Consider the following 12,718-nt stretch of genomic DNA (forward strand, 5'->3'; position numbering starts at 1 on the left):
CTTCGCTTTCGGCGTTAAAACTTCTCAATTGATGGCTATTAAAAGAGGTCGTCAGATTTACAATTAATACATAAAAAAACCAGCTGGAGGTAGTGGAATGGTGAGGAAAAATATTTAAAAGAACAAAACAATATAGAGTACCTATAGAACTATACATAGATTATAGAGAATATCAGGGAAGAGAGGACCTTCAACATCTTTTGCCATCAATAATAATTCCTATTATTAAGAAATAATTTAATTATCATTATTTAAAGATATCTTTTGTTGGCGTTACGTTTATTTTTAACCAAATTGATAAATTACTGTTCTTTTTCTTATCTGTAGGTAGGTAAGTATAGTACCTATTAGCTGACCCGACAGACGTTGTTGTCTTCGTTATACCCCAGCCACACTATGCTACTCGTCCTGCTACTCGTGCTGCTCCTCGTCCTGCTCATCGCGCTGCCGCTCGCCTCGATATTGCCGTCTGGCCACACACTGCTCTACTCGCGCGATTAATCGCGACGCTCTTCACTAGGGATGGGTCGTCGACGTATTTTTCATCAACGAGACTAGATAGTTAAATGTCGTTCATCAACTAGTTAAAATCTTCGACTAGTCCATGTGTAAAATAAATAACTATTATTAAATAAATTCTTAAAACAATAAATTCTAATCTCAATAAAACAATTAATAAATATTTATGCTTTCTTACAAAAATTATACTCCCTAAAAAAAGTATTACTAAAAAACTTATTATCGTTTGTTTTTATAGTTTAAATTCAAAACATTGGTCCTGTAAACCAAAAATATTTTTTTAAAAAAACTTTAAAGAAAAGAATTTATTCTTATCAATAAGACTGTTTAGCCGTTGAATTCAACTAGTGCATTGATGAGCGATGGACTAGTCGAATCGTTGAGTGTACATATAGACGGTTAATTTAACTAGTCCGTTGATTCCATGACGCCCATCCCTAATTCGCACTCGTATTGCCGGTCCTTTGACTCGCGCGCAAAAGCCGACAGCAGTGAGCAGGACGATGAGCACGACGAGTGGCATGACGAGTAACGTGGCCACACTACGTCCCTGCCTACTTCCCTCGTCACTTCCCATACCACTCGTCGAGTCGTGTGGCTGGGGCATTAAAATAGCCGTTAGATTTTCTATTATTTTTTTCATTTGGCGCTATTTTCTTCAGGTTTCATTTCAAAAGATCCTTCTTTGGCAATAAAGAACACATAACTACACAACAATGAATGAATTATCGAAATCGTTTCAGTTGTTCACGCATGATGCCATGACTTACCTAGTTAGGGAAATAGGGATTCATTTTTATATATTATGAAAGAAGATAATAGAAATTACATTTTAATTAAATTATTTAAATTAAACTATTTCTTTAAAACTTGTCCATTTCAATAAATTAGAGTAAGAAATTGTTTCTGAATTTATTTAAACATTTTGTAGTGATTTACGTTTTGCACGCCTCATAAGCGAAGCGTTGAGGTGGGTACTACTGTCACTTCGCGCAAAACATCTGATTTTTCAAACTTAAAATGTCTTTATGTATCATACATTGCACTTGTAAGATAATACATACACACACATATTAAGAAAAAACACTATTTTTAACGTTCATGATATTTTTGATGTCATTTTTGTTATTTAAACTAGTTAAAAAACAGTTTAAAAAAGTTCTGTCTTGGACGTCCGTGTGTCTGTATGTGCGGATCCTTTTTCTTGTTAACACGATAGCGACCGAAATACTTAACTAATCGAGTCTTTTTTTTTCTCTTACGCTTGAGTATGCTCAGGAATAGAACCCTTTCATTTTTCAGGGTCTGATTCGATGTGGTTTAATTGTTATTAAATAAACAAAAATAATAATTAATAAATATTTATTAAAAAAAAATTATGAGGCGTGCACTTTTGGATTTTCCAAATTATTTACTTTTAATTTAACTACTTACATAATAAGTTAAAACTTAAAAAAATGTGTATTTCTAAAAGTTTTTATGTTTATCTTAATTTTCTAGCGGCATTTAAATTATTATGCTAACTCAATGCTTTCTTTCATTGGATATGCTTTTGAAGATAAACTTTGACTGGATGTCGTTGTGCAGAAACATGTTCATCGGATGTTCTTTGTTCGTTTAATGAACAAACACACATACTTAAATCTAATGTCTCGACATAAAAAAATGTCTAGAGTCTAGACATGTTTCGAGGAACAATATTTTTTCTATCGTATAAAATATTATTACTGTAATCTGTTTTAGTTTATACCCATTATAGGTACCTACATTAAAATCAACTCGATTGTCTATAGGTATGTCTGATAGATATAGACAGATAGAGCCCTATAAACGTGGAGAGCTTATGAAAAAACTACACTATCTAATGATGTGTGATGGATCTTTTTCTGAGTAAATTTATTAAAAGAAATAAAATCATATTGTTTGTTTGTAAAAGCCCTACACCAAATTTAACGTGAGGTTTTTCGCATATTAAATTCCGCAATTAGAATTGATGGAATACCTACGCACTACGAATATTCGTGCTATTTTTGTCAGTTCAGTGCAGCAGAATACAGCTACTGTAATGCGAAGTAGTGCGAATATTTTCTTCAATTTTACGGCTATTTCACAGGTTTGACAATTCGTGCGAAGACATAACAACGTCTGTCGGGTCAGCTAGAGCTAAACTGATAAGAAATAAAAGTTTATCAGTCTGGTTAAAAATAAGCGCCATATAATGCCAACAACGGATAAATATCTTCCAAATTATTTTGAAGGTCCTCTCTTTATTTATCAAAATTTACTGATATTCACTTTAGTCTATAGTTCTATAACTACCTACTATATATGAATTTGTATATATATGTAATAGGTATGTACATTACTAGTCTTGTTATTATTATTTTTAAAGTAGATTTATGGATAAAGTATGGGTACTCGATAATATATCTAAAGACATAAAGTTTATTTAGAGCTTGATAAAAATAAGAATTACCTATAATAAGTATCGCCATGAAATTGATAAAGGCATAAAAAGGAAATATGTATGTAATGGGAGTCTTTCAATCCAAAATGACAATTTTATAAAATATTTTTCTAAGTACATAGTTACTACAGTGTAATACTTGTACACCAATTCAAATTAAGTAAAAAAAGGTAGTAAAGTAGTGGCGGCTACGATTTTGAATAAATATCGCTACAAAGTGTCTAATTTGTGTCTAATGATATCCATTTAATTAATTCCCTTTTCAATTTCAACTTTTGTTTTTTTGGTTGATAATAATATTATTTGTCTATTCTTCTATCCTTACCATTGTTAACATTAACATCTTCTATATTCTATACGACCTATTTCGTGAACATCGATTCAGTAGTTTTAGCGCCAAAAGTGGCAGCACGCATTGGATTATTATTTTAGATTTATGGTACACACATGTACACAGAAAACAATACTCAAAAGACATTCAAGAGATAGCTTATTAACAATTTATATTATCTAAGTGGTATTTAATTAATGTAATTGGATTATCGTTAAAGGTAATCATCGTGGCACGGTATAGAAGGTTATCATGCTGAGTAATCAATTATTATTGTAAGTACGTAATACAGGGATCTTTTGGCACTTAATAACAACCAAAGATAACAACATAACACGACAATCTGTCATCAAATGACGTTTTACAAGCTGAATTTCGCCACGTGCTCAAAGATCCGTGTACAAAAATACTGTTTGTACCTCAGAGGAATAAAGGTTTGTACAATCTCGTTTGTAGATAACAAATTATTAGTATCGAAATTGGATAACCTGTCTGGCCGTGACTTCGGTCGTGGATACCTTTTATCAGATTAGCTCTTACAAATCAATATCTTGTTTTAAAAATCTTTGTTTTTACTTCTTTAAGGGTGCTTTTACACCAATAATCTGCGAGGATGTGTAACGAGGAATGTGATTGTTTGAACCAATCATATGGCTTCATTTAGTTTAAAGCGTATTTATAGCGTTTGAAGCAATACTATTGGTTATTTACAAACACATTCCTCGCACATTATTGGTGGAAAAAAGGGTGCATTTAGAGATTTTTTTTAGTACCTATTAAGAGTTACACTATAAAAGATCGAGTGCTTGGTGCAATGTCATGTTTCTAATCTTCTTCAGCCCCCCTATGCAAGTGGCTTTCTGTTAGCGTAGCGTTCAATAGAATAGGCTACGAATGTATGAGATTGACGTTTATCTAGGGGGCAGTACTTGGGGCAGTATGTTAATGCCCAGTGTAAGTTTCTGATAGACATGGTAGTCAGGCAATATGTCAGTTTCTCTCTTAGGCCGCCTTTCCATCTACAAGAAAACTTCCGCAAGAAATTATGTTATGCGATGTTGTTTAAAAGCTGCTGTCAGACAGACTGTCGGACATTTCTTGCGGAAGTTTTTTTACAGATGGAAACGCGGCCTTAGCATTCACATTTTATTTAAGAATAGCTACATGATAAGTAGGAACTCTTCGCTCAAAAAGTATCTATTAACTATGAATAAGCAAAAGCCGTTTCATTTTAGTAATAATAAACACGATAACATCATATCGTAAGAGCGAGAATAATATCTATAAGTAGGTATATTTTTATCAGTTAATGTACAACAGTATAACTAAAAATAAATATAGGGGATTGGGGTGTATAGATCATGTTAACTTAAAAATCGAATGCATCGAACTCTCATTTATGTCATACGAGCTTTCTCCCGCGTGGTGTTTTCATAAAAGGTAGCCTATCACCTATGTTCTATCTCATGGTCTTAAGATTGTCTGTTCCAAATTTCATCAAAATCGGTTTAGAGGTTTAAGCCGGAAAGCGTAACAGACAGACAAACAGACAGAGTTACTTTCGCATTTAATATAGTTGTAACGTTGTATAATAACTCCTAAAATACGAAAAATCGCATAACATAATATATGGGGGTTATTCGGATAGCCCTCTAGGTCCTCTACCTCACAGCTTCAGTATATCCATACTTCTTGGGACTCCCTGTGTACGTAATTTCATTAAAATCCATTTAGCGTTTGTTTTTAGAAACATCGTTCCTTTCATTCATTACTCCATACAAACACTCACACGACACAAACAGTAATCGTGAGATTTTTGACGTGACAACGTCTTATAATTCGATAAAGCCGGCTGCACGCACGAAAAAACATGACTCATGCGGCGTTACCTCGCTCCTCTGACTCATGAGGCGTTCCATGTAAGGCTTGAAGTGCGAGCGAGAGCGCGGAACGAGCGACAAAGAAGCACAATCGAGACGTTGTCACGTTCAACTATCGTCAGTAAACCGACTTTACAGACAACCCATTTTTTTAATACCGTTATAGTCTCATTTCAGGTAGATTGAGGGTGTTTTCATACCAATAATGTGCGAGGAATGTGTTTGTAAACAACCAATAGTATCGCTTCCCATCGCAAATGCTAAAGATTTCAAACTTCAACACCTTCAAATTAAAGAAAGCGATATGATAGGTTATTTCAAACACATTCCTTGCCACACATCCTCGTACATAAGCACCCTTATGATTTTGTCAAAATCTCGAAAATCGAAATTTCTTTTAATTATCACCCATACAAGATAACTCTTTTGCTTTACTGTCAACCAAGTTTGTCAGCCCTATCTACTTTACAAAATATATGTAATTTTAAAAGATTTCTATACAATTTAAATAGATTGAGAATAATTAAAATTGAAAATGCTGTTGATATTAATTTGGTCAAATACTTACCTACATGTATTTCCTGATTCCTGTAACAATAATTTTAAGTCGGGTCTGATTTGGGTAATAATATAGGGTTTATCTACCATACATTAGGTTAAAAATAAAACAACTTGCATTTGTTTTTCAGTTTAATATATAGGTACAAGTTAAAAATACATAGCTGCTATAATCTCATTCTTCATTTTAAATATATTTTTAATGTGCAATGAGCGTTACAAATAATTCTGCCCAAAGTTACCCATTAAAAATTAAAAAAAATATTTTTTTATATATAAAAAATGCAGTTTTGAAGTCTATTTTATTTTGTACCAAATCTTTGACATTATATACCTATTTGTCTTTAATACATATATTTTTTAATAACTTGAGGTACATATACTGTAGGTACCTTATATTATATTTGTCTATCTATATTCTATACAATACTATAGAAATGCTATTTTGGCCATGGCAACCAATCTTCATAGAGACAAATCTCAAGAGGTACAAAATATTGTGTTTTATTTTGATACTGAGTTTAGGACATTTTTAAATGAGGTATTTCTTCATTATATTAATTGATGTGAGTATTTATTAAAGATGTCTTTTCTAGGATGGCTTTACAGAATACATACTGTGAAAAATTATTGTGTTTTTATTGTTGAAAAACACTACGTGATGTGACGATAAGTGATGTTACGCTACGTGATGTTTCGCTATGTGAAGTTACGCTACGTGACGTGACGCTACGTGACGTTACGCTACGTGACATAACGCTATGTGATGTTACGGTATGTGATGTTTCGCTATGTGAAGTTACGCTATGTGATGTTTCGCTATGTGACATGACGCCATGTGACGTTACAAAACATTTGCATCACAATACCAATATACATACACAGTACATAGTAAAATATTATCAACAATCGACTTAAGTCTATGGTCTGAAAGTTGTGAAACATAGTCTTTAGTTTATACATAAAATGTTGTAGTATCTATGCATTGCACTTGGGCGCCTTGTCGCTGAAGGCCTTTACTTGCGGTATGGTGTACACCGCGTCCACGACCTGCTGGAAGCTTGGGTACTGCTTCTCCAGGTCTGGCATTTGCAGCATCACCTTTAGGTAGTCGAACATACCCGCGAAGATAAAGTCAGCCCAGGTTAGCTGCGATTAAATATAAAAAATATACATTACTAAAAAAGTAAAAGTAAAAAGTGAAGTCCCGTGTCCCCGTAGTGGGGTAGGGGGCAGATGCATTATTCATACATCTGTTTCACTGATCCATTTTCTTTAGGGTAGGTGATCAGGCTTCTGTGTCCTGCCAGACCGAGACATTTTTTTTTTCGTCTCCACCGGGAATCGAACCCAGGACCCCTCGGTTCTACTTACGCTCACGCGTCAACCACTGTACCAAGGAGGCGGGCTCCCTCCCTACTCCCTATAATGAAAGTGCCATAAAAATTCTCATAAGTTTTCATGAATTTGTGATAAAAAACTACTTGTGGTTTGTTAACTGAGCCATCTGTGTTTAAGACTATTTTGGACAGACACTTTTAATTGCATCTGTATCTATAGCTTTCCACCCGCGACATCGTTCTTTCGTTTTACCCTCCGCAGATTTTAGCCAGTTTTCATTTTCAATAGGTCACAGATATCACATTTTTACTTTTAAGTAGTTTTCAAGAGGGTTCTAAACACCTATAGTTTTGTCGACTATTGCAAAAATTAAAAAAAAATATATATATGTTATCCAAAACGAACATTATAATTGTCTTTGCAAAAATGTAAAAAAAAATTAATATTTCATCCAAAAGGAACGTGATTTTACTTAGTTGCTGTATAACATGGTGGTTCTTATTTCCCTTTGTAACATGTCTTTGCTCTTACTACAAAAAAGTAACAAACATAAAAAAATCTATACTTCACAAATAGAAAGAATTATCAGATAATTTTACTACTCGTATAGTATTATATTATCTGAGCTTTAATTCAGATTTTGTTTATCAGATAATATTATTTATATAACGGGGCCTCATTTCAGTAGATAATGACTGACTGACTGACTGATCAATGATCATACTCTAAGGATCATACCATCAAAATTGACATGATTATACACATATAGGTATTTAAATATAGGACAGCATCTTGCCAACATTATTTGATTCTCTAAAAACGAATTGATCTATTGTGCTTAAGCACTATTAAAAATAAATGCAGGATTTTTCTTACATATAATCTTTATATATTATTTTTTGCGTCTATATAAGTTGATCTACAAATAACCCACCTTGCCAGCGGCGATATGTCCATTGTTCTTCTTGATAATTTCGTCGAGTTTGTTCAAAAGCGTTGGATACACATTCTTCACGTTTTCCGCGTGTTTCTTCGCCTTTATGTCCGCGTCCGGTTCGTACTGAACAACCGCCGCCTCTGTAATGTGAACACGACAATGAATCTTTTGTACTTATATAATAAAGAGGAACGTTTTTTATTTTTGTATGATTTGTTGTGACTGGTAGCTGGTGGTAAATACAAAAAAAAAACCATTTTTTTTTTCAATTTTTTTTTCTTAAACCTACTAATGGCTTGACTCACTGGCTCTGATGTCGTTCACGAAGTCGACATTTTGGTCGATCTCGAAGTCCTGTTCTGCGTCGTCGCCGACGAGCCCGTACTTGCGGCCAAGGTAGCGGCCAATCGCAAAGCTCTGCGCGTACTGCTTGCCGTCTATTTCCAGCACTGGCATTTGCCCGAAAGGAGTCGCTGGAGCACAAGTGAAATACGCATTTATAAGGAAAAATTACATTGCGAAGTGTATTTTTTAGTAGCCCAGAAGAAAATGTCTTTGGACTGGTTGGTTTTACATAAGAAAAATGGATTCAAAACTGGACAAGTAGTAAATTTAGGAATTGTAGCATCATTTGAACATGAGAACGAAATTAATTATAAGTACATATACTAGACTCTAGAGAATTATTGTGTAAATCGTTTTATAATGTACACTAGCTATAATGCGCTTTCGACACTTACTAAGTTTTGGAAAACGAATAATAACCTTTTTTTACACTTTAAATGTTTACTTTATTCAGCTAATCATATACAAATCCAACAAATAAAAACATGAAGATAAGTTTTGGGTTATAATATTTTATAAAGTGTACCTAACACTTGAATAACAATACAGCGGATAAAACTGTAAGTGGTAATTTAGTTTCAAGGTTAGCAGATATCAAACATACAATATGCTTGTATTTTAGAACGATAAACATTCAAGTTTCTCATTATAGATGCGTAAAATTCAAATGTAACATAAACTAGCTACTAATAAAGAGTCGTTATAAAGGTTATATGACTATACTAAATTAATGTAAATTTTTTATGGATAAGTATATTTAATAGTTGAAAATTTTCCTTAATTTAATCGTATATTTCGTCTTCAAACCTGTAAGCCAACGTTTTTTTATCGTGTTACCTTACAATTGCTGTATAATTTTGCCGTACAAAAATGCTTAGAGCAAAACTAGTAATGAAATATTTCAAATTGTTGCAAAAGTTTAAATTATCATTACTTACTAGTTAGTTACATTAAAAATGATAGTGAATTTTATATTTACTTATTTATAATTTGCTTGTAATAAATAACGTCACAACCTAATACATAATAATTATTATTAATCCATATTATAGAAAATTATTTCTCCATTACAAAGATAGTTTACCTATCCCCAACTCACGACACAGGCTCTAATTTTTCCGAGTCGAAGTCGATGGGATATATTTATTGTTTACAACAAACCTTTGTGAGCTAATCAGTACATAGTGTATATAAAACAACAAAATTAAGTCACCTTCCGTCTTTATCTGACCGTTCATATATTATGTATGCTTAAATTTTTTAAACGCAACGGATTTTTTAATAGATGGAGTGGTTTTTGAGGAAGGTTTTATTACATAAATTGTTAAGTGGACGAAGCTGCGCTTGTAAAGTTTGTTTAACTACATTGTATTATTTTACTTACATGGTTTGTGTTTTGGCCACTCATCGAAGGATATTCTTTGGTCTTCGAACTCCTGGTTTCCATACGCGAGAAGAAGCCTGATGGACTCTCCGAGGGCCTTAATATCGAAGTATTTCACAACAACCTTAGGCATTTTGTCCTGGGGACAAGAAAACTTTATAATATAATTAATCTCGTATACTGCATAAAGGTACAAATAAATACCGGCCGAATTGATAACCTCCTCCTTTTTTGAAGTCAGTTAAAAATATTACCTAGGTATATAGTTTGAATTATGCCGTGCCTTGAAACCATGATCAGGGTCTATTTTCAAGTATTTTACACGATTTTTTTCAGTAGAAAATATTATTAATTTAATAATTTTGTTATTTGGAATAAATACCTATTATTTTTGCGTACGCGGGATTGCCCCGCATGCGTATTATCACAGATTAAATATAGATAGCATAGATAAAAGCCACACGATATTATAAATATCTAAACCCAATTAAATTTTATTTAATATCTGGTAGGCAATAAGTTCTAAATATGTATTATTACGTCGTTTACTATTTTTTTATTGGTTATTTTTGCTACTTAAACTCAAACTCAAAACATTATAATATTGCTTATTGTACAAAATGCACAGGGTGTCCCACCGTCGTTGTACTAAGCTGAATGGGTCATAAAGTTTTTCTTACTGAGTACGTAAAAAATACTCTTTCGATGAATTACGTGTACGTACATTGTACTGTGTACACCCCTAAATATCCGTCCAACCACGTCCAACTTTGCCATCCGCACGCACACACGTTAGTGATTGTTTTCATAGATATTATGGCCTAAACTAAATTAGCGGATCGGTAAGTATATACCCTCTACACGAATCTAGTAATGTTTAAGTGTTTTTTACGTTATCAGAATACCTATGCAAATTATATTACCTATGTGATGTCCCTTTCAGGCTTCAGCTTTTTACACCGGCCGTGGGCCGAGGCGGTAGGACGTCTGATACAGATAACTACACATATAGGTACCTACTAGATAAAACATACTTCTATTTACATTTTGATTCCGCGTACATGTACAGGAGGTACTTCAATAGCATCAATTAATTTCGTTATGGTTAGACTTAGGTACCTTTAAGTACCTTTATGTTTATATTTTGATATAACTACTATTTCGAATTCAATAACTAGGTTCAGTTTAAGTTTTCATGTCCGTGGATTAACAAAAATAAACTAATAGGAAGCTAATAGGTACCTAAGTACATAACATTAAGTAATTGAATATACTTACATACCTACATAAAGACCGGATACCTATCATTTATCAATGACAGTTTGAACATTTGAGTTTGAATCTAGTGCGTCTAGAATCAAGATGCTAAATTGCTAGATATCTAGAATGTTCTAATTTGAATGCTACACAATTTTAGTTTAGACACAATAGACCTTGAGACCTTGGAAAAATACAATTAGTAGGTAGGTACATAAACATTTATTAGGAATGACCGGTTCTATAACGACTATAACCTATATTCGATTATCTCTAAAACGAGTAAACTTAAAGTAAGTACATGATAGGTAACATATAAATATCTTCATCAAGTAAAATATAATTTGTATTCAATTTTTAACACCTAGCAACAGTAAAAATATTTTTCTATTCAATTTTAACATGATTATTAATGACGTCATAATCTCGATTAAGATTCTCGGAATACTTTGACGAAAGTTTTCGTGCTCGCCTCTCATAATAAATAGTTAGGTAATATAAGTTAAACAAAAGTAAATATTACTTACAATGAAAATTTTAGTGATCGATTATTATCAAGTGCAACAACTCAACCACACACGTAGTCCGAACGCGAGAGCTATGTAGGACAGTAGGTGTAGGTACTGTGACAATGGTTTTACAAACTTTACTTTAGAATTGCGCCACGAAAGATGTCCCGTAGTCGCCCTGCTGTCAGCGTCCAAAATAATGCTGCCAGTAATAATATTTATTTGCAGAGAATAAATCCCAGACATAATGATCTAAGAAAGAGTTGGAAAAAGTGGAAAACCGATGTGAAAAGGGTAAGGAAAGGGGATAAAGGAAATATAATTTAATTTTTAGTATCTATTCTACGTATTAGTTAAAAATCAGTAGTCGTTTTTTTTCCTGAATTTTCAATATAATATATAGCTTTTCATCAGTGCGTACTGTCAAAAAAGCATCTTTGCTACGATCTTTGAGATATGCACGTAGTAAAAAAATATATAAACTAGGTATTAATAAAGTATTACAAGCCCTAATCAGAAATTTTTTGTTTGGATAAGGGGGTGGGTTAGGTTAGGTTCTTGCTTAGATCATTAAGTAATGATCTAAGGGTTCTTGTTTTTAAAACTACACATAAAGTTTATGTAGTTTCTGATTACGAATTCTCAACGTATTACAAAATGCTGCGCGTTTGTAATCGGCGAGATTACATTTTGCCTGCGACATGCCTCGCGCGAACCTTGCTGCGAACACAGCCTGCGAAGTGCGACATTGACATCTGTGATTGACATTCCTTCCGTCATCCGTGACGTGTCCGTTAATGGTCAGTGACTTGAATTTTGAGACTCGCGTTTGTAAATAAAAATATTAGAAACATAAATTTTATTAGTTTTATTTAAATTTAATTTTATGTTAATCATGTGAAGAATGAAAATAGATCCAAAAATCGCAAAGAGCTAGTCAAAGTAAAACTTATATAGAATATCTTGACATGATTTGGGTGATTTGATTGATTATTAATTATGGTGTTGAGAAGACGTAAAATACCAATAAAATGTGTTCATATTGTAAATTTTAATATGTAGAATGTAGATACTTGACAAGTATTATCAACTCAAGTCATTTTTGGAATATCTGGAATCTGAGATATTATATGTATTTGAAGGTAAAGAGAAACTACAACAATATATTAATAAATGGTAACCATGGACGT

The 12,718-nt window shown here is 32.9% G+C and overlaps 1 protein-coding gene across 1 annotated transcript; it reads right to left on the reverse strand.

Annotated features, from left to right (window-relative positions):
- Positions 1 to 6,480: 6,480 nt before the first annotated feature.
- Positions 6,481 to 11,692, reverse strand: LOC149901016 (glutathione S-transferase 2-like). Its single transcript, XM_090111470.1, has 5 exons — positions 11,547 to 11,692; positions 9,763 to 9,901; positions 8,339 to 8,506; positions 8,031 to 8,173; positions 6,481 to 6,904 (listed from the first exon to the last, which is right to left on the reverse strand). Exons 2-5 carry the CDS (start codon positions 9,893 to 9,895, stop codon positions 6,734 to 6,736), a joined length of 615 nt encoding a protein of 204 aa, XP_089967596.1. The 5' UTR covers positions 9,896 to 9,901; positions 11,547 to 11,692; the 3' UTR covers positions 6,481 to 6,733.
- Between the last annotated feature and the right edge of the window lie 1,026 nt (positions 11,693 to 12,718).

The sequence above is a fragment of the Colias eurytheme genome, chromosome 17 (genome assembly GCF_061535395.1).
Source record: "Colias eurytheme isolate Ceu_HAF_F1 chromosome 17, ilColEury1 Martin Lab GWU primary, whole genome shotgun sequence".
NCBI lineage: Eukaryota > Metazoa > Arthropoda > Insecta > Lepidoptera > Pieridae > Colias > Colias eurytheme.